At 41.3% G+C, this 24,551-nt stretch overlaps 2 protein-coding genes and 1 long non-coding RNA gene across 4 annotated transcripts; 2 read left to right on the top strand and 1 right to left on the bottom strand.

Moving 5' to 3' along the window:
- Nucleotides 1-277: 277 nt before the first annotated feature.
- Nucleotides 278-15,071, top strand: matk (megakaryocyte-associated tyrosine kinase). 2 transcript variants are annotated; one of them, XM_019871710.1, is made up of 14 exons: nucleotides 278-392; nucleotides 473-517; nucleotides 1,183-1,296; nucleotides 1,490-1,605; nucleotides 2,111-2,330; nucleotides 2,833-2,926; nucleotides 2,996-3,061; nucleotides 3,217-3,316; nucleotides 3,469-3,553; nucleotides 3,862-3,935; nucleotides 4,045-4,246; nucleotides 4,757-4,843; nucleotides 5,479-5,707; nucleotides 14,992-15,071. In XM_019871710.1, the coding sequence occupies exons 2-14, from the start codon at nucleotides 509-511 to the stop codon at nucleotides 15,048-15,050; spliced, it is 1,455 nt and encodes a 484-aa protein (XP_019727269.1). In that variant the 5' UTR covers nucleotides 278-392; nucleotides 473-508; the 3' UTR covers nucleotides 15,051-15,071. The 2 variants fall into 2 exon arrangements, with proteins under 2 accessions (XP_019727269.1, XP_019727270.1); XM_019871711.1 differs by lacking the exon at nucleotides 14,992-15,071 and having other exon boundaries at nucleotides 2,108-2,330; nucleotides 4,757-4,870; nucleotides 5,479-6,004.
- LOC109516898 (uncharacterized) lies at nucleotides 5,760-6,104 on the bottom strand. Its single transcript, XR_002168443.1, has 2 exons — nucleotides 6,011-6,104; nucleotides 5,760-5,843 (listed from the first exon to the last, which is right to left on the bottom strand). It is a non-coding gene; the product is annotated as an uncharacterized LOC109516898 (long non-coding RNA).
- Nucleotides 15,072-16,361: 1,290 nt separating the features above from the next.
- On the top strand, nucleotides 16,362-24,356 carry rx1 (retinal homeobox gene 1). Its single transcript, XM_019871714.1, has 3 exons — nucleotides 16,362-16,685; nucleotides 21,923-22,167; nucleotides 23,352-24,356. The coding sequence occupies exons 1-3, from the start codon at nucleotides 16,382-16,384 to the stop codon at nucleotides 23,805-23,807; spliced, it is 1,005 nt and encodes a 334-aa protein (XP_019727273.1). The 5' UTR covers nucleotides 16,362-16,381; the 3' UTR covers nucleotides 23,808-24,356.
- The last annotated feature ends 195 nt before the right edge of the window (nucleotides 24,357-24,551 follow it).

Here is a 24,551-nt window from a genome sequence, read left to right on the forward strand (position 1 = left end):
TTTGTTTCAGTTGCAACTGTTTTTAGTTCAACGTTGTCACTATCTCTTCTGTTGAAATGGAAAATGTTACCGTTGTCCCTTTTTTTTTTTTTTTTTAAGGTTTGAACATAATTTTAGCCAAGCTGTTCCCTAAATTAAGTTTGTGTTGTTCATGGATTTACCCCATTGTAAATTAAAAAAAAAAGTGGAACAGAATCTCCATGTGACTAATTGTGTCATATGTCAGAAGACACACATTTAAGCAAATATTGAGGAAGTGCTGTGACAGAGACACCGGAATGCATCTTTGGCCAGCATCTCCTCTCCTCACTGGTGATGGACAATATCACCACAGAATGAGATGAAGTGCTGCAAAACATTTAATTCCTGAACAAACTGTCTGTCCGCATCAGGTAAGAAAACATTTTCGACATAAAAGAGCCTAAAATAGCTCTCCGCCTCTTTGTAGTAATTAATTTTCTTTTTTTGGCAGGTGTTCAACAGAAATTCCAAACCTTATGACCTACTCATGGCAAAGGTAGGTGTCTCTATTTTTTTTTTAATGCTTTGGACAAAATATCCAATTAAACAGTATCACAGCTAATGCTCAAAATGGTATAACTGTTTTTGAAAAGAATATTTTTGACACCAGATTACAGTGTTGCCTACTGAATTGCACATGTAGACCACCTAACTGTTTGTACAAAGAGTTTTTTTTTCTTTTCTCTGCACTGAGTACATTAGGTCGACCTGCAAAATGTAATGCATTACAATAACTGTATCAAAATTCTTTCATTACACCTATTAAAATGCTTGTCCTTGTGGTTGTAGTTTAGCAATGTTGTAGAAGTGCATCATGAGAGCGGTTTCAAATATTTGTGGCCTTATTTACATCCGAGGGGCAAGATATGAGAGACCCTTTGACTCTGTGTCAGAAGTACCTAATAGTGCAACCATCCTGTGTGTAATGAAAAATAGTCTCTTGTCCTTATTTTTGTATAACAGTGGAGCCATGTGACTTTTTTAGCATTTGTCAAGGAAATGTTCAAATTTGTGACGTATAGAATCTGATCCATGTCAAGATTTTTGTAAACATTCATGTACTTGTGGTCATATCGCATGCAAACCTGATCCAAACGTACGTCACTCACAACACTTCAAAAAACAAATTGAGGGTCAACCCTTCCACTTGATAATCTGCAGATGAGTTGGACGACTGGTACACAATGTGTTGCCAAGGGAGACCACAGGAAGCCCAAACCTGGAGAGCTGTTGTACCACAAAGGAGACATACTCACTATTGTCGCCATGACCACGGTAAAAAGCACGTCTTTGAACATCTTTTCAAACAGCTACCTCAGGAATCTAGTAATTAGCCTTATGTGGGACTTTAATGCCGATTGCAATTTGCCAGACACAAATTTCTGACAGCGTAAATGCCACCGATCATCTATAAAGCTTTCCAGTCAAACCGAGAAATATGTGGCTACCGCCTGATATTTGCTTCTAGAGTAAGAGATGCTACAAAGCCAAACATAACTCCACCGGAGACGAGGGGATCATAAATAGCGCCGATGTGCGGGAAAGAGAAGCTCTGCGTTTGGATCCAAGCCTCAGCCTCATGCCGTACGTAAACCCTTCCTCTGAATGTGCTTTCCCAGGAATCGTGACTCCCGCCGTGGTCTCACATCAGCAGGATGCATCTGAGTGACGCTGATATAGTGACACACTTATACGGGGGAACTCGTAATGAGCGCACAAACGCCCTCGTGGGAATCATGATCATAACTTCCTCTTTTGTAAAATGCTAAATGTTGATGTCACAAGTCCAGCCAGTCCTTGGATTAGATAAAGAGGTCGAATTAAAATGTAGGGGCTTTTTCCAGCAATTAAGAACCATAGGCAGGGGGGCGGACTCGAGTCACTTGACTTGAGTCAGACTTATATCAACTTGAAGTACTGTATATGTTGTGACGAGCAAAATTGTATCACTTGCTTAACTCCAGTGACTTTACTTGTTTGACCGTTAGCGAGGACTCCACTCAATTATGAATATTTCCAAATACCTGTAAGTGTTTGCACAAAACCTTCAGCCTTGTAACTACCATGCTGTCTGCCTGTCCTCCAGCAGATGGTTTCACGGGAAGATCTCGGGCCCAGAGGCGGTCCGCAAGCTGCAACCGGCCCAGGACGGCCTGTTCCTGGTGCGGGAGTCAATCCGACACCCTGGCGATTATGTGCTGTGTGTCAGTGTCTCTGGGGAAGTCATCCACTACCGAGTGATGTATCAGGACAACCAACTGACCATTGACAACAATCAGCACTTTAACAACCTCATTGACATGATCGAGGTAGATGATGAGAGATGGTAGATGTATTTTCATCTCTTGATGCTTCCGCTTTTTTAAAATTTTCAAATCTCCAAAAGGCAATTATATTTTTACGCTGCTCTATTAATTAATTTCTTGTATTTTTAAGTTAAAGAACAGAATTATTGAAAATTCAACAATAAAAGCAATATCTGAAAATACTGTCAGCAAACGTTTACACAAGATGACAAAACGATTATCTAAATCTAAGCCGCTGCCACGTCACTGCACTATACTGTAATTCAAATCAGAAAAGATAAAACTGTGAGTCTGTTTCTTGTTTTTATTAGTACAGGTTTGCATTTCCCCAAATTTTAGGGCCATACTGCCACAGTACTGAAGAGTGTAGTGGCAATGTGACTTATTTATAACCCCTAAATGAGGAACACAAAACAGTGGGGCCATAAGAGGAATAATACAATGTGATCTTCATGTGTTGCACATGAACATCACCCTTTTATAGCGTTTGTTTCCCTCTTTGCAGTTCTACTCACAAAACAAGGGTGCCCTTGCTCGAACTCTACTGAAGCCCAAACCAAAACAAGGGGCCAAGTCGGCTGAGATGGAGCTGACAAAAGGTCGTGATAATTACTCGGAAAAATATTTTCCATGCACTCACTGATCTTACAAGTGTCTCACCCTTGTAGCTGGATGGCTGCTGGACATTACCGTACTGAAACTGGGACACATCATCGGAGAGGGGGAGTTTGGTGGTGAGCTTTTTGTACATTTTCTTTAGATCCACGATACACCGCGATATTTTTCACTTTTTCAACCTTGTTGGTCGTTCCAATGAGTACTAACCCAACAAGTTCCTAATTAATAAAGAGTTTGCAGAGTACGCTGAATGTACGACTGTGTCCTCCAGCTGTGTTCGACGGCGAATATTTGGCCCAGAGGGTGGCAGTAAAGACCATTAAGTGCGATGTCACAGCCCAGGCCTTCCTGCAGGAGGCCACAGTGATGACGTAAGTCTGGAGACGTCCGTTTATATTTCCATCAAACCTTTTATCGCTCAATTTGATCATATCACTACGACACTGCAGAGGGCATCCTTAACCACGGAGAAGTTTTCCCGCCGATTGTCTTAACTTGGTGTGTTTGATTGGCTCCTTCCAAGGAAGCTACAACATAAAAACTTGGTGCGCTTGCTGGGGGTCATCTTGCACAAAGGCCTTCTCATTGTCACGGAGCTCATGACGAAGGTGCGTCACAAAACAGCATGTACAACAGTGCCACTCATAAAACATTAATTTTTTTTACGTGATGGGAGTCTTGTACATTGTTTTATTGACGGGCTTGTACAAATCAGACCACACACAGTACAGCTTTGAGTTGGACATTGTGTGAGTGAAGAAACAATTGATCTATGAATTCCTAATGAGATCGAGAAAGGGGTTGAGCATTCTAGATGCAATCAATACTCGTCATAATGCTCAGTGAAAAATATTAGAATTATATATAGGGCGGAAATGATAATTGTCTGATGATTGGATTTGAATTTTTGTTGCAGGGAAATCTCGCAAACTTCCTCAGGACGAGAGGACGATCACTCGTTGGCTCTGTGCAGCTTCTTCGCTTTGCACTGTAAGTTATGTCAAAGTTTGTGTGTGTGCGTGCATGTGCGTGTGTGTGTGTAAACAGGTGGCTTTTAAAAGTCTTTCCATGCTACTCAGCGCATGTTGCATGTCTACAGCGACGTGTGTGAGGGAATGGCGTACCTGGAATCTAAGAAGCTGGTCCACAGGGACCTGGCGGCCCGCAACGTCCTGCTCTCTGACGACGACGTGGCCAAGGTCAGCGACTTCGGGCTGACGAGGGCGGCCTCCAGGGTATCAGATGACCAGCGTGCCAAACTGCCTGTCCGCTGGAGTGCCCCTGAAGCTCTGACGAAAGAGGTTGCTGACTATATGCAGAGTCCTACTAGTAAAAAGATTCTAGACATGAGCTGTATAAAAGCTGTGCGACGTCATTCTGAGAGGTGTATAATTTGACCCTTATCGGTATGTTACAAGGGCAACCAAAACATGGTGTAGACATAGTTTTGTAGAAATTTTTACGAAATGAGGAGTCCATAATGACATATTTATTCATCTCTTATTTAATAGACACACCATTCATTGCATGAAGGATGGTTGACCGTTAACCAATGAGGAAAAAGAACCTATCGAATTTACGTATCTCACTCCGATCTGTACTAATGCTTGTTTTAAATCGATTCATATTAATACTCTTTGGTATGTCAATACCTCACTGAGAATGTCAATTACAATTGAGTATTAGCGCCTTTATGAAGGCAGAATTATTTGTACATTTCTTATATTGAATCTCAAACTCGGATATATATATTTTTTTATGCAATATTTTAATGCATTTCCATTTTTCCCTATATTTTCCACATTATGCAGAAATACTCCACAAAGTCAGATGTTTGGAGTTATGGCATTCTGCTCTGGGAAATCTTCTCCTATGGTCGACAACCATATCCAAAGATGGTAGGAAGCCTCATCGTAATAAATGCAGTCTGTCACTTTTTGTCTAGAGCCACATGTATTCGTTAAACAGATCATGACTGACATTATTTCTCAACAGTATACTTTACGGTATTTCATTGCTTCCTTCCTTCCATCCATCCATCCATTTTCTGATCCGCTTTATCCTCACAAGGATCACGGGGGGTGCTGGAGCCTATCGCAGCCGTCTTCGGGCAGTAGGCAGGGGACACCCTGAACCGGTTGCCAGCCAATTGCAGGGCACATAGAAACAAACAACCATCCGCGCTCACACTCACACCGAGGGACAATTTAGAGTGTTCAATCAGCCTGCCATGCATGTTTTTGGAATTTTAGAGGAAGAGAAAACACGCAATTCCGCACAGAAGGCTTGAGCTAAGATTTGAAGCTGTAAAGCGGTATATCCAGCACAAACCTGGAAAAATACTGACTTATGTAATGTAAGGAATGGAAGAGCCGTGGCAAAGGTCCCGGTGTGACATCAACATCACATCATTAATAGGATTCTGTAGGATTGTTCATTTCTTTTATTGCATTGACAACACAAATACTGTTCTGTGTATTTATCCAAGTGCCTGAAGAATCATTCCTCTGCTTGTGTGTCATGGTTACCGCAGTCCTTGAAGGAGGTGATGGAGCGAGTGGAAGGCGGCTTTCGCATGGAGGCACCAGAAGACTGTCTCCCCGCTATTTACGCCCTCATGACCATTTGCTGGGCCAAGGAACCTCGGAGAAGGCCCACTTTCCACAAAATGAGGGAAAAACTTGAACAAGAGATGAAAAAACGATGTCCGGGTTATGAGTCGCAACATCAAGATGGAGTCGGGCGTGGATCCGGATATGGAGGTGGCTACCCCACTCACATTGTTTAAATTCGGTTGGACATTTTTTTTTTTTCTTGAGGGGAGGTTCTTGTCCACTTAAGACTTCTTTCTCAACATTATGGACGACAAAACTTTCATTCGGGCTTAAAGTACACTAACTGGTCCGTCCTTTAGATGCACCTCTACAAATATATTGGACATCGTGGTGCGCTTTGGATCATGATCTGTTCCTTTTTAGATGTTTTCTGATCAACTGTACTCAACCTGTCTTGTAGTTGGGTGTTACTAGTGGCTTACACCTTGTTGTAAACACTGCCACAATCACCAAGGCATCCTGATTTAAGTTTTGGATTTCTTCTATGGTCTTCTAGGTTCTTTCTTTTTAAGAACATAATTAGGTTACTGGTGAGTGGGAGACACCTCAGTTTTTTTTTTTTTTTTTGCAAATCACTTTATTGAATGTTAGACTTGATGCAGACTTGAAAGGTATGTTATTTATGTCTTTTTTAATCTCTTGAAATCATCCAGCGAAGCAGATCCTCTCTGCTGCACCCTTTAGCCCCCTCCACAGGTTTTCAATGGAGTTGAGGTCTGGGGACTGAAAAGGCCATGGGAAGAGCTTGATTCTGCCTGGTGAATAATTTCTACAAATTTCAGTTTGACAGTATACTTTCGCAATAAAAATAGAATTTATTAGAAGGCTTTTAACACATCTTAAGCAGCGGTGCCAATAATTACGGAGGGCACTGTATCGCTGTCTTTCTATCTCTTGCTATTTTTTTGTATCTATCTTACTGTCTGCTTTTGATCTTAATAGATTTGTATCATTCAATTTGATCTATCTCATCAATTTTAGCTGTGAGTGTTATCAGTAGTTCTTTGTACAGTATGTATCGTTCTCTTGGCCCTCATTCCGTCTGGCCATCGATTCATCCATCATTCTGTTATTTTAGCAGTTGGCCATTTTAGATCGTATGTATAGTGTTTTTTTTTTCTTTCCCTATTTCAAAGATGTTGACAAAATAGGTCCAGTTATATAAATAATTAAGGTATATAACTGTTATCAGGAATAAAAATACAAATTATGTGTAAATTACCCGAACTCAGTCTGTGTTTTGATTAGTTATCAGTCTTGATTACCTACACGCTATCTTTCTATCGATCATTGTGTCCATGGGACTGAGTTTAAAGGCATGCAATAAAAAAAAAAAAAAAAAATTGTTGCTGGCCCACAAGCCACTTCACATGAGGACTCGGCAGAAAATGAAGTCCTTTATTGCTGGATTGTTGTCACATTGGATGAGCGCATTGAGGAGATTTAAGTCAGCGTAAGCTCGGTATTTGTCTCTGTCCCGTGAGACGCGAACCCAAATTGAGGCTTCATCCTCCTCACCCAATGAACCAGCGTACTGTAGCATTGCTTCAATCTGCTCCGTGTTTTTTTTTTTTCTCAAGACCTATAATGGGATGACCTGCAATTTTCTACACAAGGATTTACTGCAAACCAAATGTAAAAAAATGACGATGATAATAATAATAGAAGATTGGATGGGGTTGCGTGAAGGATTTACTTTTCCTTGCTGTGTACTCGGGGTGGGTTTTTGTGTCACAGGACATACTGGTGTTTTTATCCCAACGGCCATATGTTAATGGTACATCTAATTCCTTCCAAGGTGGGCTTTCTGTTTGACTCCAGCATACAACAAGCTGCCTAATGACAATTAAGTGACACAGAGCAAGGGAACCTTTTCACTAGTACTTAATATCCCTCACAATCTCTCTCTATACGTTATCTTGATCACTATGTACTGCAATTGTCAATCGCATTTTAAATAACACGCTTTTATCACTTTTTAAGTAAATAAATGATTCATTATTTATCGGCACATATAGTTTACGCCCTTTCAAATCCACATCAGTACTTCTTTTAATCATTTAACCTCGATGGACTCGGATAGAGGTGGCTTTTAATTTTCATGGAGTAATTTAGATCATTAAAGTGGAGCAGTTGCATAGATTACCTGTCAACTAACACAATCCCGCTAACTGTATGTTTTAGTTTTAGTGCCTGTAATTAGGTCGTGCTCAGACTTGAGACGTATGCCGCTGAATTGATCGGGAACTGGCTCAAATTCTATTCAAAACTTTGCAATTCATGTATCACAATCGGGAGATCACTGGTGGGGAAAGTTTATTCAAGTTGTCTGGATGGCTTTTGGGAGCACACCCCAAAAATAAAATGAGAACGCCTGATTCAAATTTTTGCAGCAATTCTATGCCGTTCTTTTGTTTGGTTAGTAGTTACTGCATGTCTCAGTCCATGTTAAGAACACCAGTGAATCACATGACCACCATCACCTTCGCTGCCTCACTCTTCCCTCCTCTTCCTTGATCCACCATCCCCCCCACAGCCTGTCTGTGCACCACTCGGGGTAAGCTGACACTGCGCATTTACACGTTAGCTGCTTTTACCTTTAATAGGATCAGGGCGACTTACGTTGTCATTTGATAAAACCAAGCATCTTGAAAACTACACTGCTGCCCCCTTAACCAATTTATGCACAGGATAACAGGCAAACAGTAGTAGGGCAAAGAGTTGCAAGAGCAAAATTGGAACGAGATAATCGCCACAATCTTGTTGTGACTGAGAGATTGTCGATTAACTTGCAAACACTGTGGTTCTTTCATTCTTTTCCTTGCTGGTGAATGGAAACAAACTATTTTAGCTAGCATCTGGTAGAGCCTGGTTGATTTATCGGCCAATATTATTTTTTTTAAAAATCGGCCAAAATCGTATTTTTGCTAACAACATACATTGCAACATAACAGATTCAAACATTCCTCCCCCACCCCCAAATAACTGCCGATTTTTGCCCAATTTACTCTGTTGTAAAGTATTATAAAAAAGGCAAATGTTCTGCCAGTAATTCATATCTGTATTGTTGTAAGCGTTAAGTGACCAAGGCCGACGTTACCTCATTCATTACATATGGTTTTAATTAACCGACCAATTAATCAGTCATAGAAAATGTATTCTGCCAAACTGTTGGCATCAGCCTCAAACAAGCCATATCGGTCCTGCCCTAGAAATTGGCATCAATGTTGCTGTTTTATAACCGGAGAGTGCAGCAACACTTGTAGACAGACAATGGAACAATACTCAGACATAATTCTTTAACCACTCCGAAAAAAAATATTGCACCTTACCTTAGTTTTGAAATGCTTCGTGTATTATGTCTGTATTATATTACCCCGTGCTGGCCATGGCCCACATACCAGATGGACAATTTAAAAGCATGAAATAATGATGCACCAGCTCCACAAAACAATCCATTCTAACTTTTAAGCAATGGATGAAACAAAAATAGTGCAGCAACACATGGAGACTGAGAATTTTAAAAAATTATATGGATTTTTTTTTCTAAGTTTAGTGTGAACTAGTTCCTAAAGTGTCGAAAGAAAGACCTACACTACGCTTTGGGTGGTAATATGCTCAGTATGACAGTGGCATGGTAACAGAAGTTCAGAATATTTACAGCAAAGTTCTCTGATTCCCAGCCCCCGCCCCCAAAAATAAAAAAAATTATAAGAATTACCATGGTAGCATTGCTTCAATCTGCTCCGTGTTTTTTTTTTTTCTCAAGACCTATAATGGGATGACCTGCAATTTTCTACACAAGGATTTACTGCAAACCAAATGTAAAAAAATGACGATGATAATAATAATAGAAGATTGGATGGGGTTGCGTGAAGGATTTACTTTTCCTTGCTGTGTACTCGGGGTGGGTTTTTGTGTCACAGGACATACTGGTGTTTTTATCCCAACGGCCATATGTTAATGGTACATCTAATTCCTTCCAAGGTGGGCTTTCTGTTTGACTCCAGCATACAACAAGCTGCCTAATGACAATTAAGTGACACAGAGCAAGGGAACCTTTTCACTAGTACTTAATATCCCTCACAATCTCTCTCTATACGTTATCTTGATCACTATGTACTGCAATTGTCAATCGCATTTTAAATAACACGCTTTTATCACTTTTTAAGTAAATAAATGATTCATTATTTATCGGCACATATAGTTTACGCCCTTTCAAATCCACATCAGTACTTCTTTTAATCATTTAACCTCGATGGACTCGGATAGAGGTGGCTTTTAATTTTCATGGAGTAATTTAGATCATTAAAGTGGAGCAGTTGCATAGATTACCTGTCAACTAACACAATCCCGCTAACTGTATGTTTTAGTTTTAGTGCCTGTAATTAGGTCGTGCTCAGACTTGAGACGTATGCCGCTGAATTGATCGGGAACTGGCTCAAATTCTATTCAAAACTTTGCAATTCATGTATCACAATCGGGAGATCACTGGTGGGGAAAGTTTATTCAAGTTGTCTGGATGGCTTTTGGGAGCACACCCCAAAAATAAAATGAGAACGCCTGATTCAAATTTTTGCAGCAATTCTATGCCGTTCTTTTGTTTGGTTAGTAGTTACTGCATGTCTCAGTCCATGTTAAGAACACCAGTGAATCACATGACCACCATCACCTTCGCTGCCTCACTCTTCCCTCCTCTTCCTTGATCCACCATCCCCCCCACAGCCTGTCTGTGCACCACTCGGGGTAAGCTGACACTGCGCATTTACACGTTAGCTGCTTTTACCTTTAATAGGATCAGGGCGACTTACGTTGTCATTTGATAAAACCAAGCATCTTGAAAACTACACTGCTGCCCCCTTAACCAATTTATGCACAGGATAACAGGCAAACAGTAGTAGGGCAAAGAGTTGCAAGAGCAAAATTGGAACGAGATAATCGCCACAATCTTGTTGTGACTGAGAGATTGTCGATTAACTTGCAAACACTGTGGTTCTTTCATTCTTTTCCTTGCTGGTGAATGGAAACAAACTATTTTAGCTAGCATCTGGTAGAGCCTGGTTGATTTATCGGCCAATATTATTTTTTTTAAAAATCGGCCAAAATCGTATTTTTGCTAACAACATACATTGCAACATAACAGATTCAAACATTCCTCCCCCACCCCCAAATAACTGCCGATTTTTGCCCAATTTACTCTGTTGTAAAGTATTATAAAAAAGGCAAATGTTCTGCCAGTAATTCATATCTGTATTGTTGTAAGCGTTAAGTGACCAAGGCCGACGTTACCTCATTCATTACATATGGTTTTAATTAACCGACCAATTAATCAGTCATAGAAAATGTATTCTGCCAAACTGTTGGCATCAGCCTCAAACAAGCCATATCGGTCCTGCCCTAGAAATTGGCATCAATGTTGCTGTTTTATAACCGGAGAGTGCAGCAACACTTGTAGACAGACAATGGAACAATACTCAGACATAATTCTTTAACCACTCCGAAAAAAAATATTGCACCTTACCTTAGTTTTGAAATGCTTCGTGTATTATGTCTGTATTATATTACCCCGTGCTGGCCATGGCCCACATACCAGATGGACAATTTAAAAGCATGAAATAATGATGCACCAGCTCCACAAAACAATCCATTCTAACTTTTAAGCAATGGATGAAACAAAAATAGTGCAGCAACACATGGAGACTGAGAATTTTAAAAAATTATATGGATTTTTTTTTCTAAGTTTAGTGTGAACTAGTTCCTAAAGTGTCGAAAGAAAGACCTACACTACGCTTTGGGTGGTAATATGCTCAGTATGACAGTGGCATGGTAACAGAAGTTCAGAATATTTACAGCAAAGTTCTCTGATTCCCAGCCCCCGCCCCCAAAAATAAAAAAAATTATAAGAATTACCATGAGTCTGACAAATAAATTTAATATGTGCTTGAACCTATTGTGCCGTTGGCATAGCAAACTAATCCCTAATGTGATTAATGGAAAGCACATCATAGACAGGAGGATGCAGTTAACTCACTTGTTGGCGGAACAAAATCAAGACAATCACTGACATTTGTCCACCCAAGTAAATGCCGAGACAGTCTCTCGAGTAAATGTTCTCTCTTTAACTTTATCTTTAGATTTGTTTGAGGTCACAGGAAATCTCTTTAGTGTCTTTAGAGTCCTGGCTGATTTCTAGGACACTAAGCTGGCATCAGCTTCTTCAACTCTGTGTCCTCCCCTTGTTTAAAGCGGCCACTTTTGTACTTGTCTACAAAGCACGCATGCATGTGCGCACTCACAGTCAGGATGTCTTGAGCTATCACATTGTCGTCTATGGACCCCATTGAAATGTACTACGCATTTCTTTTCAGTTTCAAATAACCCAATATTTGAATAAATACTATACTTTTTAATTGGTATTGCTCTTCACTAATTTGACTTTCATGCTGGCAGCGTAGGTTCAGTTCTCCCTCAGTGACGATGTGACTGTGACTGGTTTTCCATCTCTACAGTGTTCCTGTATGTGCTTTCCAGTTGACTGACAGCAGTTCAGGGTTTTGTGTGCCCTTCAACGAAACTCATGTGCGATGGACTTCAGCTCACCCATGACCATGAACAGAATAAGAATAGATAAATGATACCTAATATGTGTAATATTTTGTGACATTGGTTAATATGTTAGTTTAAAGCTGCGGCCAGGTCGAATCCTCACATTTCCAAACATTGCATTGTCAAAGAGAACAAGTCATTTTCAACACTTCAGATTCATTTCCATCCATCCATTTTCAGATCCGCTTATCCTCATAAGGGTCGCGGGCATGCTGGAGCCTATCCCAGCTGTCTTCGGTCAGTAGGCGGGGGGGGCACCGTGAACCGGTTGCCAGCCAATCGCAGGGCACACAGAGCCAAACAACCATCCGCACTCACATTCACACCTAGGGACAATTTAGAGCACATGTCAAAGTCAAGGCACGGCGGGGTCATCAAAACTTCTAGATCTACACACCGGTCACATGTAGATCTTGCAAATTGTGTTTCTGTTTTATTATCTACATTCAATACATGTCCTACTTTTATCAGGTCATGCAGCGATGCTTGTTTAGGTTCCAGCCTGAGTTGGTATGGAAAACCCAACTATTTCCACACCAACTCCGACTGATGCATCATTCAGGAGGATCTCAGGACGTCATTCTGAATAAACGTCGTTAAATACCGCACGTCACTGAACAGCTTACATAGAAAATACAGTCCCTCCAGATTGAAACCTGAAAAGCTCTCAGGTCGCCTACTTTAAGATTACCGGCTCTTCTCCGGGGTTTAAACTAAATATGGCGAAGCTTCCCTGAGCCACTATACCGCCCAAATTGGGAACTGCGGAAAGAGAGGAAACACGATTGACACAGTTCAGCACTGACACTAATTCTTACATTTAATCATAAATTTTGACGTTGTGAATTATGAATGGAATTTATACTCATTCTGGTTTTACAAAAATGTTTGTTTTTTGTTGTTGTTGTTGAAGTGAAGAATTAAAAAAGTTATTACGATATAAGTAAAGACATTTGTGTTTAGTACTGTATATTATATGCCATTGGAAAGGCTTATAATTTTAAATGGTACCACATGTGGGATGAGCAGCAGAGCTGAGTATCCGGGTTGTGCCCATGAAACATTTGCCAAATCTCTACCAAAGCCTAAAATTTTATTTTGCTGTTGTCACCGACTCTTGTTGAGTGTCTGGGGAAGAACCATTTGCATCCACGACAGCCTGAAACTTCCTCCTCATGCTGGTCGCCAGCCTGATGTGGGATGGCATCCCATCCGTCAACCAATGTGATTGAGTCATTCTGGTACGAGCAGCATGCCCAAGCCGATCCCACAAGTGTTCAATGGGTTCGAGGTCAGGACTGCTGGCCGGTCATTCCCCCCTCTCTACTCCCGAATTCTGGCGGTAGTCTCTGATAAAGCTAGCTCGGTGGGGGCCCCGACCATCCAACTGTCGGAATGTGGGCTCATCACTGAACATAGCGTTTCTTCACTTCCTGTGGTTCCAGTGCACTTCATGGTGTAGGGCAGATTGTGAGTTAGAACTTGACTCCAAACAATTCCACAACTTGGTTTTGTGGAACACCACTTTTTCTGATCATTGAAATATGGCATGCTGTTTCTTGGAGCAGACACACTGAGCACTGTTGCGAGGCCCATGCTCAGAGGTGCTACCGAAAGGGTAGGTACCAGAAGCGGCAAAAAAAAAAAAAAAAAAAAAAAAGCAAAATAAGCTGCCAGGCACTGCCAGAAAAGATATGGCAAAATTTTCATGGGTGCATCCCATATACTCAGCTCTGCTGTCCAACCACCAAATTTGTGTTCCATACAAATGTGGCACCATTTAAAATGTTCAGAAACACGACTCTAGCGGAATATTTATTGCCAAGAAGCATTGTCACAACAAGGAAATAATCTACCAAACACAGATTTCCTTTTTGTGTTGTTTATTTAAAAAAAAAAAAAAAACTCTATTGCATTACTTTGTGAAGTTCTATGAATTACATTTTACGATGTAAAGTTGGATCTAAGTCTTTAAGGGTTGGATGGATGACTGGGTTGCCCCAGTAGATTTTTATTATTCGATTTCCCTTTTTTCATGTATGTAATGACATAATTATTGCTATTTAAAAGGTTTGGTGGAGTGTTCACTATCAAGGTAACTCAAATACTCCAAATAGATAGAGCACATTTTAAATGCAGATTGATAGATGGATAGAAAAAAAAGCGATAAGACAACAATATTTTTTTTTCTAGATTTTAAGGGTAATGCTTGTGTCCCGTCAAATACTCCAAATAGATAGAGCACATTTTAATAGCAGATAGATAGATAGATTAAAAAAAAAAAAAAAAAAGCGGTAAGACAACAATATTTTTTTCTAGATTTTAAGGGTAATGCTTGTGTCCCAGCAAATCACTTGTAATGTTTTGATCCGCTGGCGTTCTAATGTCAACGTTTCCTTTCCCTCACCGTTCAACACAATGTGGTCCGGTTGTGTCAAGTGAAAACTCTCAGCGCATCTTTTGTCCCAAAGACAAAGAATTTCTCAAAAGAAAGTCTTGAGCTGGGCTTCATTAGGCGAGGCCTCCTCCCGTGGGCCGTGAATGAAATTGACATTTAATACAATTAGTTGAGCAGAAAACAGCTGCCAATCACTCTTAAAGGGGAAGGATTCCAATTAATAAACCCTCCTCGTAATCCCCTTGTTTCACCTCCCACCAGCCTTGTCCACCTCTCCCTCTCGCCTCCTCCCGCCTCTCGTTTGCGCTCCTCTCCGCAGTGCACGCTGGCTGAACTCTACTCCCAAAACTTTCTTCACCAACAACTGCGAGCGTCTGGCTGCGCTGTTTTGTACGTTACATGTATACTTTTTTTTTCTCCCCCAAAGAGATGCGATGCGAACACAAGCTGCAGAGTGAGGGCGCCCAGTGGATCCCGGAGGAGTAAATGTGAAGCGGAGCAGCATCAGTAACTGAGCAACACGCTTACTCGTAACAGCAGGTAAGTGGTCGCGGGCATCGTTTGGACTGTTACTTTTTTCTCTCATGTGAGCTCATGAGGTTCTTGAGTTCTAGTGAGCAAACAGGACATTTGAAAAGTTGATGTCATCAAATAGCGAACCATATTTCTTGAGTGTACTTCCACTCTGAGCACATATTCAGCCCACAAATGTATTTATATTGTTTTATTGTATTTTTGCTCTTCCTATTTAGGTATGCACTGTACTGCCAGACCACTGGGAGGCATAATTGTTTTGTTTTTTTCTTTTAAATGGCAAAATTGTAATATTCAAATGTCAATGAAATAACGCAAAGACTATTGTGAACTTCATTAGATTTATGAAAATTTTTGAATTAATAGTTTGTAATAAGATAAATACAATATTGTTACATTATTTTAAGCAAAAAAAAAAGACTCAAGAAAAGTTTGTGATCTGTAAAAAAAAACAAACAAACTTAATGTTTCGTTCAAATAGCAAAAACATTGATTGAAAATGTGATATCAAGTGTGTAAAATAAACGGACGGGTAACACTTTATTGCAGATAGGTAAGTGAGTAAAGAATTAGCAAAAACAATTTAGTGAAGTTATTTTAAGTATCCAAAGCAAGAGAAAGTCAGTTTAGAAAGATAGTTTACCAATGTATAAAAGACTTTTAAAATTGACAGTATTGACAGAATAAAAGAAAGTCGGAAACTTTGATGGGGGGATGATGGATGACAGATTAAACGGATAAAATGTAGAAAGAAAGCTATGATCTATGAAGCCAACGCCTGAAAAAAAATCATTAATAGATACTAATATATAAGCATTTTTGAAAATGAAATAATAGATTAAAAAAATATGAAAAGGGTTATATATAGCACATATGTAAAGTCAGGTGTACGTCTCAAGAAAGAATTGAAGGAGGCCTATTTTAGAATCAGTCTCCTGTATGGAATGATGCAATTGTTTCCAATTCATAGTTTGGTGGGGCATTCGCCATTTCAAGCTTTCTTACATTCTGACGGTGGATGGAGTTCTGGTTGCTGTAGGTCCAATTTGTAAGCTAAAAGTCAACAGTGAGGGTTTGTGTCCTCTTAATGGTCCAAACTTTGAAAGTCGAGGGGATAGACTTTAGGACCCCCCGCCACAGTCCACAGCTAAGCGGGTTTAGACACACGTCAGGCTTCCTCCGAGGTAACGAGGTGATCTCTGACCTCCTATTTGCGCGGCGTCGCTCAATTAGGCCTCCTCCCCTCTGGACGCAGGAGCCGCTGAGGGGCCCCACACGCTCGGATGCATTTATCACTGGATACCATGAGCATGGTGGACGACAGCTGCCTCTCGCCCAGCAACTTCCACGACCTGGCCAAGGGCGGAGGCGTCACGGTGGGGGGGCACGTCCACAGCATCGACGTCATTCTGGGATTCAGTAAAGACCAGGATTCCCTGCTCGGCCCCGTCGGGGTGCCGGGGCCTCAGAAGGTGGGCGTCGAGGGCTTGGCGGATTCCGGAAAGCAGCACGAGTCTCACCCGTCCTACAGTGGCCACCTTGAACCCCTGCAAGATGATAACTCGGACCAGCAGCACCAATATCAGGGTGAGTTGGGCTTGAGTCACTTAAATGGAAATGGACCTCACACACCTCACCAGAACACAGTAAAACCACGATTTCACCGAGTGACGAAGCTCATGAGAATCATGAAAAACTTCATATAATACTTGAAAAATGACTTTATCTTAGTGTATCATCACGAAATATGTAATGATCCTGAATCTGAAAACATGTTTTTAAAATGATATACTGTTGCCATTCATACAACAGAATCTTAACTGTCTTTAATGAAACAGGCACAGATGTCCGACTAACTAGTACATTTACAAACTGAGACAAGAGCATCATTATTTCAGTGTGCAGTGGTGCCTTGAGAGACGACCCCATGACTTTGCTCGCAATTCAAAACACTCGTATCTCAAATCATCTTTTCCCATTGAAGTAAATGGGAATGTCATTAATCTGTTTCAGCCCCCCCACCTCCAAAAAAAAAAGAAAAACACATTCGTTGTACTATGTATTGGAATATCACTCCATAATATTGTACTCACAAAAAATATGTACTACTGACATAATTAAATAGAATAAAACAGATTTTGCACCAGTTGAATGGCAATGGTGCTGCTCTTTCTGGTGAGCCCGCCTTGGCTTCAGGCCAGCATAAGACAGACAAATGCATATACTGCATGGTCATTGAGAAATCTCAATTTCTCTTGGTTCATCAGTACATCACTAATATTAGTCATTTTTCACAGAGGATCAAGAGTATGATAGTGAATAACTACTGTTATATTGTCTGTCTACATGTGTTCCTACACCGTTTGTCTTCAGTCCGTTGCTTCAAGGGATATAGTGCCAAACAGAGAGGCAATGCCATGAAGGTAGCAATCTGAAAATAAGATATATGGTTGTTTTAAGTACACAAGGGGTAATTCTCTTTGTTTTGTTTGATTTGATCGTGGACTTCAACTGGGGATGGGAATGAACAAGTTGAAGCCTTCTTTTTGAAGAATTCTATTTGCCAACTGCTGTTTGTTGTGAACCTAATTGAACAGATTTATTTTTTTTATTAAACAAAAAATTGCCTGAATACTCAATGATTAAAATCTTCAATTTATGTCACCAGTGTTGACACTGGAGCAGATTCCAAATCACCAAGTTTCGCCACGCTGCCATGTCCAGTATGTTGCATTAAATGAGCTGTGTGGGCTGAGATTGGGAGATAAATCACAGAACAAGATGGTGCTGGGGGTTTATGCCCCCGAAGGCCAATCCCATCTCCTTGTGGAATTCCCCCCTAATCTTCTCTTGCGTGCAGATTAGAATCCACGGGCCTTCGTTCTGTTGTCACTGTTAGGTTATGTGGATGTCTAATCTGAAGCTATCTTTACGTCTGACAGGTGGTAGATGACTTTGTGGCACAGACATGACAAATATTAATTCCCATGAATTTGGGAAGAGTACATGCATATGAAGAATGATGAGGATTGCAATTCAAGCTTGATCCACACATACATGAGTGTCTTTCAAAATATGTTTTTCCTCAATCAGTGGTTTGATTTCCAGGGGAACAGGGGGCGGTATAAACTGTTTGTCCTGCCCTGATGCTCCTGTTCCACTCCAGTCCTATGGGTGGCAGTACTGTGCACTATTTACACTGATGTATATTATCATCATCTGCTGGTTCACTGCCCCACTTGGCCCCAATGCAAGCAGACTGTAACATAATTATCTCCTTGATCTGCGTATCTATCCCGAGTCCCTACAAAAATTAATGGCCGGTCGCTTATGCAGTTCTTTCTTCATAATCCATTTTACTCAATGACCTTAGACACCAACAAACACCAGTGAAATATTCAAAATCAGCCAAAAAATAAAATCATGTCTCACAAGGATATAAAATTGAAAAAAACCACACCAAAAAAAAAAACTTAACTAAAAAAATATATTTATATTTGACTCAAAATGCAGCTTGTGAATAGAAATGCAGATTAGAAAAATATGCATATTGAAGACCATTGAGACCATTTACAAAGACTGCCCATCCTTCTTCGGTTTTACTGTATGTAACTGTCCTGTTCTAATGTTCAACTACTGGCCTGTAGGTGGCAGTAATGTGCATTACAAAGTTGCAGCGAACTGTCACACACAACAAGCTTTTTTCATTGTCGTGCCACCCGATGGAGCTTTTGTTTTGGTGTACTCCTTGCTTACCACAAAAAAAGTAAACCACAAAAAAAAAGAAAATAATAATAATAATAATAAATAAATAAACATTATTTTCATACATGAATTTACAAATATATGAATGTCGATAAAGAAATAATAAAAGAATGTCTCTTTTTTGTGGCCCAAAATTGATGTTGCGACGTGGCAACTTAAAACGCCTCATTCCACATTTTTCAAACTACTCCATGAGGCCATTTGCGGTGACATCATCTTTTGTACAGTATGTAACTGTCCCGTGAAGTCAGGCCACTTCCCCTTGGATGAGCAACTTTTCCCAAGTTGGGTGTCATTCACCCCCGCCCCAGAACTGCCCGCTTCCCCTCCCTTGTGTGCTGGCTGCTAAACAGTGGGCATCCTTCAGACTAGCGACTGTGATGGGCTGACAGGCACAAGAGTTGGTCGCTGAACCACACCCGACCTCGGGCCTTTGTCCCAGCCCCGGCCTTTGTCAGGGCTGCTTAATGAGAGCTCGATAAAGAAGGCTCCGCATCCAGCATTGTCGCCAGGCGCGCTCCAGCTCGCCACTTGAAAGCGCACCACGACCCCTCCTTTATGTGCCACCGGCGCGTCTCATTCTCCGAAAACAAGCCGGCTGCTACATGGCCCGTTCGTTTGCTTTTTCCAAACAATGATGTCCCATACAGGCTACGAAGTGGAACATTCGAAATGAATGCAATCAGGAGTTCATTTCTGACTTGTGAACTAACGCTGACGCAAGGGCCGAGACACATACATACTGTATTTTACATTTGAAATAGCAACATGACAAGTGGCCGCCATCTTTGTGGAATTTTGGAGAAAACATGGAATGAGCACTTCGAATGCTTCCAAAATTCTCCCTGACATAAAAATTTATGAAAAAAATCGTGATTGCTGAAGCTCACGACCCATTCTGCTCTTCTCACCAATTAACTTCCATTTGCGCTAATTTAGTTGAGCCTTTACGACAAGTCTCTGCATTTGAAGCATGGTCATTTTGACCCCCTGATGTCTCAGAGCAACTGGTGGATATTTTTTAATGAAACTTGCTTGCCAACCTGAGAAAGGGGTTCCCCTAATAGAAGAGAAAACACAAGAGTTGAGGAGAACGTTTAAAAAAAAAAAAAAGAGGTTATACAGTTTTACTGTAATTGGATGGTATTTTTTGGCCAGATTTTCTACAGGCAACATCGCACAAAAACATTCCTCAAAAAGGCAATCCCCCACCCCCCCAAAAAAAAAAAAATCTCCAGAATTTTCTACTCTACTGCAAGGTTTTATTCCAAAAGGTAACTCGATTTAAGGCCAAGGAGACCCATTTAAAGCCATATAATAGTTTGTAACTCCTTTTTAGCTTCATTTAGACTTCAACGATGGCTAAATAACACTTCATTTGCTTGAAATTTACACCCATCAATCTTGGCGAATGTATTCCAATGTAGGATACTTCGCAATATAAATCAGGATGTATTGTATTGTATTGTATTGTATTGTATTGTATTGTATTGTATTGTATTGTACTTCCGTTTCATAATCTTGGATGTACAATACTTGCTATCCAGGCCGTGGCATTTTATTTCGTCAGTTTTACTTTAGGAGCAGATAAAGGGTGGAAACAAGTTTAACAAATCCGATTAGCAGTGTTTACGAGCCTCATTGAGGTTGAGAGGATTGACGGCTTCACTCATCTACAGTAGCTTAATGATGCATGTGTCCAACTCATTGCTGCTTGTCTGGAATGTGTGCCTCACATTCTTCAGTTCCAGTAGATGTTTATTTTGTAAATGTTAGTTATACTCTGCGGCCCGGTGATCCAGTGGTTAGCACGTCGGCCTCACAGTGCAGAGGTACCGGGTTCAATTCGAGCTCTGGCCTCCCTGTGTGGAGCTTGCATGTTCTCCCCAGGCCTGCGTGGTTTTCTCCGGGTACTCCGGTTTGCTCCCACATTCCAAAAGCATGCATGGCAGGCTGATTGAACACTCTAAATTGTCTCTAGGTGTGAGTGTGAGACAGGATGGTTGTTCGTCTCTGTGTTCCCTCCGATTGGCTGGCAACTGTTCAGGGTGTCACACGCCTACTGCCCAAAGACAGCTGGGATAGGCTCCAGCACTCCCCGTGACCGTGAGGATAAAGCGGATCGGAAAATGGATGGATGGATAGTTATACTCTTTAGATAAACCTGCGCAATCTAATAAGATTCAATACAACAACAGACCTCCACTGTTATCAATACCCAAAGTTGATAAATATTCATAGATGACCACCATCTGTTTTGATTTGGAGACTGAAAACAGAAACAGAAATCAAACAGAAATTAGAAGGCAGGCTTTCCAGGCCCACTTTCTTTCGAACGAAAGTGGGCTTGGCTAGCCAGGCTAGCTGTTTGTTTCTTCAACAAAGAATACAAATGTTTCCTTCAGGATATTAATTGCCACTCCCTGTTAACAAAATAAAGATGAAACATAGATAATTGCACGTTGTGTATTTAGCCACATAACCACATAACTTTGTCTTACTCAAGCCTGCTAACTTAATGTTAAAACATAATGGGAAAAGCCATTGACAGGCTAACAAAACTAGCTTGTTATTGTGGTAGTATAATGTTTTTAATGAACATGTACTTGAACACAAATGTAGCAACACATGTAAACAGACAATATAAAAATACTCCCAGGCATATATTTCTTTATCCTCCGTGAGGAAAATTTTATACATTATGTTGCCCCTGGTGGCCGAGACAGACACCAGCCACACAATAGCCATGAAATCATGACGAACAAACAGTTGAATTCTGTACTTTTTATTTTCTTATTTTATTGCAATATATTTCTATGAAATCCAACACTACACAGTATCATTTTTTCTTAGAAGAACATGTTACAAATATTTTTTTGTGGTGTTTTTTTTTTTTCGGGGGGGGGGGCATGAACAGAATTCTACCAACTCCATTTATTGAAGAGTTGAGATTGGAGCGTGGTGACTGAATGAATAAAAGCCACACAGTGAGTCAAAGTGTGTGTGTGTGGGGGGGATGAAAATATGAATAAAGTCATCACCCTTGTGTTTTTGTGCAGATGCCGACCTGTTTACCAACAAGTGCGAGGAGGAACTCAGGAAGAGCGTTGAGAGCGATGAATGCAAGTCACCCGAGCCGGACAAGGACGATCAGCCCAAGAAGAAGCACAGACGCAACCGCACCACCTTCACCACCTACCAGCTGCACGAGCTGGAGCGTGCCTTCGAGAAGTCTCACTACCCTGACGTGTACAGCCGCGAGGAGCTGGCCATGAAGGTCAACCTCCCCGAAGTCAGAGTTCAGGTAGGACTGGTGTCCTCAATTCAAACGTCTGGTTCTCCCCCCTACAACCCCATAGTCAACTTGGGAGCAAACCGTGATCGACTGGTTTGGCAGACCTGTACGGTCATGACCAGAGAGATCAAATGAGACTTTGGTAAATCCCTTAAAAGGAGCACTGTACTTGTCAAAATAGTCTATTCATAGATTTGGCTTCATATACAAAGGCCAGTAGTGCCTTGCGAATATTTTTCAAGCATTTTCAGCTGGAGACCCATCGAATACCCACATGTCCGTATTGCCAAAATCTGACCTGGGATCTTAACCCTGAGTTTGGTAAACACGGTAATAGGACACCAGCAGCTCGCCAACAAGTCATCGGGCCTTGCTTGCCAAGTCAAGCGATTATACCAGATCATTACGCAAGTCGCAGTTTGTGTGTTTCCAAACATATTAACCCTTAAGAATTTCCAGTCTCTCCAGTCGCTGTGATCCTATCACGTCGAGACGAGACGTCATAGCCAAGTCAACATAACATTTACTCAGAAACGTCTGCCAAAGATTTTGGCTGATCATGTCAAGATTCACTCTTGAACTGTTCAGTTCAATGAGTTTGAACGCACTGAAAAAGAAATGTTGATGTACAGCAGACTTTTTGTCACCAAATTTCCACTCCACCAAGACTTTGGTTCTGCTGTGCCGCCCCTCCCCGCCAACTTGGTCGACACCGGTCTGATGTGGCAAAGAGCGTGGTGAGCCTTACGCTGATAGAAAAATCAAGAACTGCCAGCATTAGCGCCATGGCATGAAGCACTATCTGCAAAACCAGAGCCCTGTGTATTAACCCTTTCAGGGATAGCAGTTACGACAGTGGACAGTTTAACATGTTATCAGGTTACAGGGTGCATGAAATGGTTCATGTCACGTGTGCAGCGTTTTACAGATGTGTTTTGCTCGTCGAAGTTGCCTGTAATAAGTTTTGCTTTGGCCTACCAACATCCTGGTCCTTTGAGGACAAATTTGAAATGATTGTTGGTTGAAGAAAGTCTCATTGCGAATATAGTTTGAATTGCATCGGATGGCACTGCTGATTCTGAAGGCCCGTGGCAGATGAGATTGATGCGACGACACACAAAGTCTGGAATCTGATTAGATGAAAAAAGAATGCAAGACCGTGGGGAATAACTGAATCTATCTTCAAACTCCAGGTGTGGTTTCAGAACCGAAGAGCTAAATGGAGGCGTCAGGAGAAAATGGACGCCAGCACCATGAAGCTCCACGACCCGCCGATGCTGTCCTTCAACCGAGCGGCGCCGGTCCACTCCACCATGGGACCCATGAGCAACTCCCTCCCCTTGGACCCGTGGCTGACCTCCCCCTTGTCCAGCGCCACGCCGGTCCACAGCATCCCGGGCTTCATGGGCCCGGCTCAAGGCCTCCAGCCCAACTACCCGGGCCACGGTTTCCTCAACTCCAGCCCTCATCCGTCCATGGGTCAGGGAATGCAGAGTATGGCGGCGCCTCCCCCTTACCAGTGTCCGGCGCCGTACCCCGACAAGTTTCCGCTGGAGGACATGGACCAGCGCAGCTCGAGTATCGCTGCACTGAGGATGAAAGCCAAGGAACACATCCAGTCCATGGATAAAACCTGGCTACCCATGTGACTAACAACAGGGAGTGACACTGAGTGGCTCCTCAGAGTGCTGACATGATCGCACGATGGCAGGGACCTTACCCACAATGCAAAGGAAAAAGATTCGAAACTGGGGATATAGGGACTTTCTTTTTACGTTTTAATTCTTTTTCTTTTTTTACATCTCAAGGACATAAAGTGGATGAGTGACGTGTTCTCAAACTGCCCTTTTTAATTTTGCGGCCATATTTTCCATGGCCATGAGTCCATCATTATAAGTCAATTGAATCGGTTATTAGATTGTACTTTCTGCTGTTTGCTTCTGACTTTTATCCCCTTGCTTTCCTTTCTCCCTATTTTTTTTTTTTTTTTTTGGATAAATAGAATCCAATTGCCAATTTGTTAATGGTCTAATCAGAGTTTAAAGTGCAAAGGAGTATCAGGGCAACACTGAGAAGACGAGTCCTGTCGGAGAATTTGGATATTGAATCTTCCAAAAATATCACAAATTTAAAAAAGAGGCTTTCTCCCCCTCTGAAAATTACCGCTTCTTAGTCTCATACATAACTTTGTTTTCGTGAAACTATAAGTGCATGTCTATGCTCTCCAAAGATATATTTTTGTCATAAATTACTAACTTTATTTAAAATAAATAAATAATAACTTCCCCACCTCAATATTTCTCACTTTATTCTTCTAAAATCCCAACTTTATTCTCATAAGACGAAAGGCGAAAAATGTGTGTGTGGGGGTGGGACGGTTCTCAGAAAAATCC

This window comes from Hippocampus comes, unplaced genomic scaffold, assembly GCF_001891065.2.
Source record: "Hippocampus comes isolate QL1 unplaced genomic scaffold, H_comes_QL1_v1.1 scaffold182, whole genome shotgun sequence".
Taxonomy (NCBI): Eukaryota; Metazoa; Chordata; class Actinopteri; order Syngnathiformes; family Syngnathidae; genus Hippocampus; species Hippocampus comes.

Excerpts from the sequence above, each read along its gene's own strand:
- rx1 (XM_019871714.1), top strand. The coding sequence starts at position 16,382 with ATGCATTTATCACTGGATACCATGAGCATGGTGGACGACAGCTGCCTC. Across the intron at positions 16,686-21,922 it reads CCAGCAGCACCAATATCAGG|ATGCCGACCTGTTTACCAAC; the intron begins GTGAGTTGGGCT and ends GTTTTTGTGCAG. Across the intron at positions 22,168-23,351 it reads TCCCCGAAGTCAGAGTTCAG|GTGTGGTTTCAGAACCGAAG; the intron begins GTAGGACTGGTG and ends TTCAAACTCCAG.
- matk (XM_019871710.1), top strand. Across the intron at positions 2,927-2,995 it reads TGAGATGGAGCTGACAAAAG|CTGGATGGCTGCTGGACATT; the intron begins GTCGTGATAATT and ends TCACCCTTGTAG. Across the intron at positions 4,844-5,478 it reads GACAACCATATCCAAAGATG|TCCTTGAAGGAGGTGATGGA; the intron begins GTAGGAAGCCTC and ends TGGTTACCGCAG.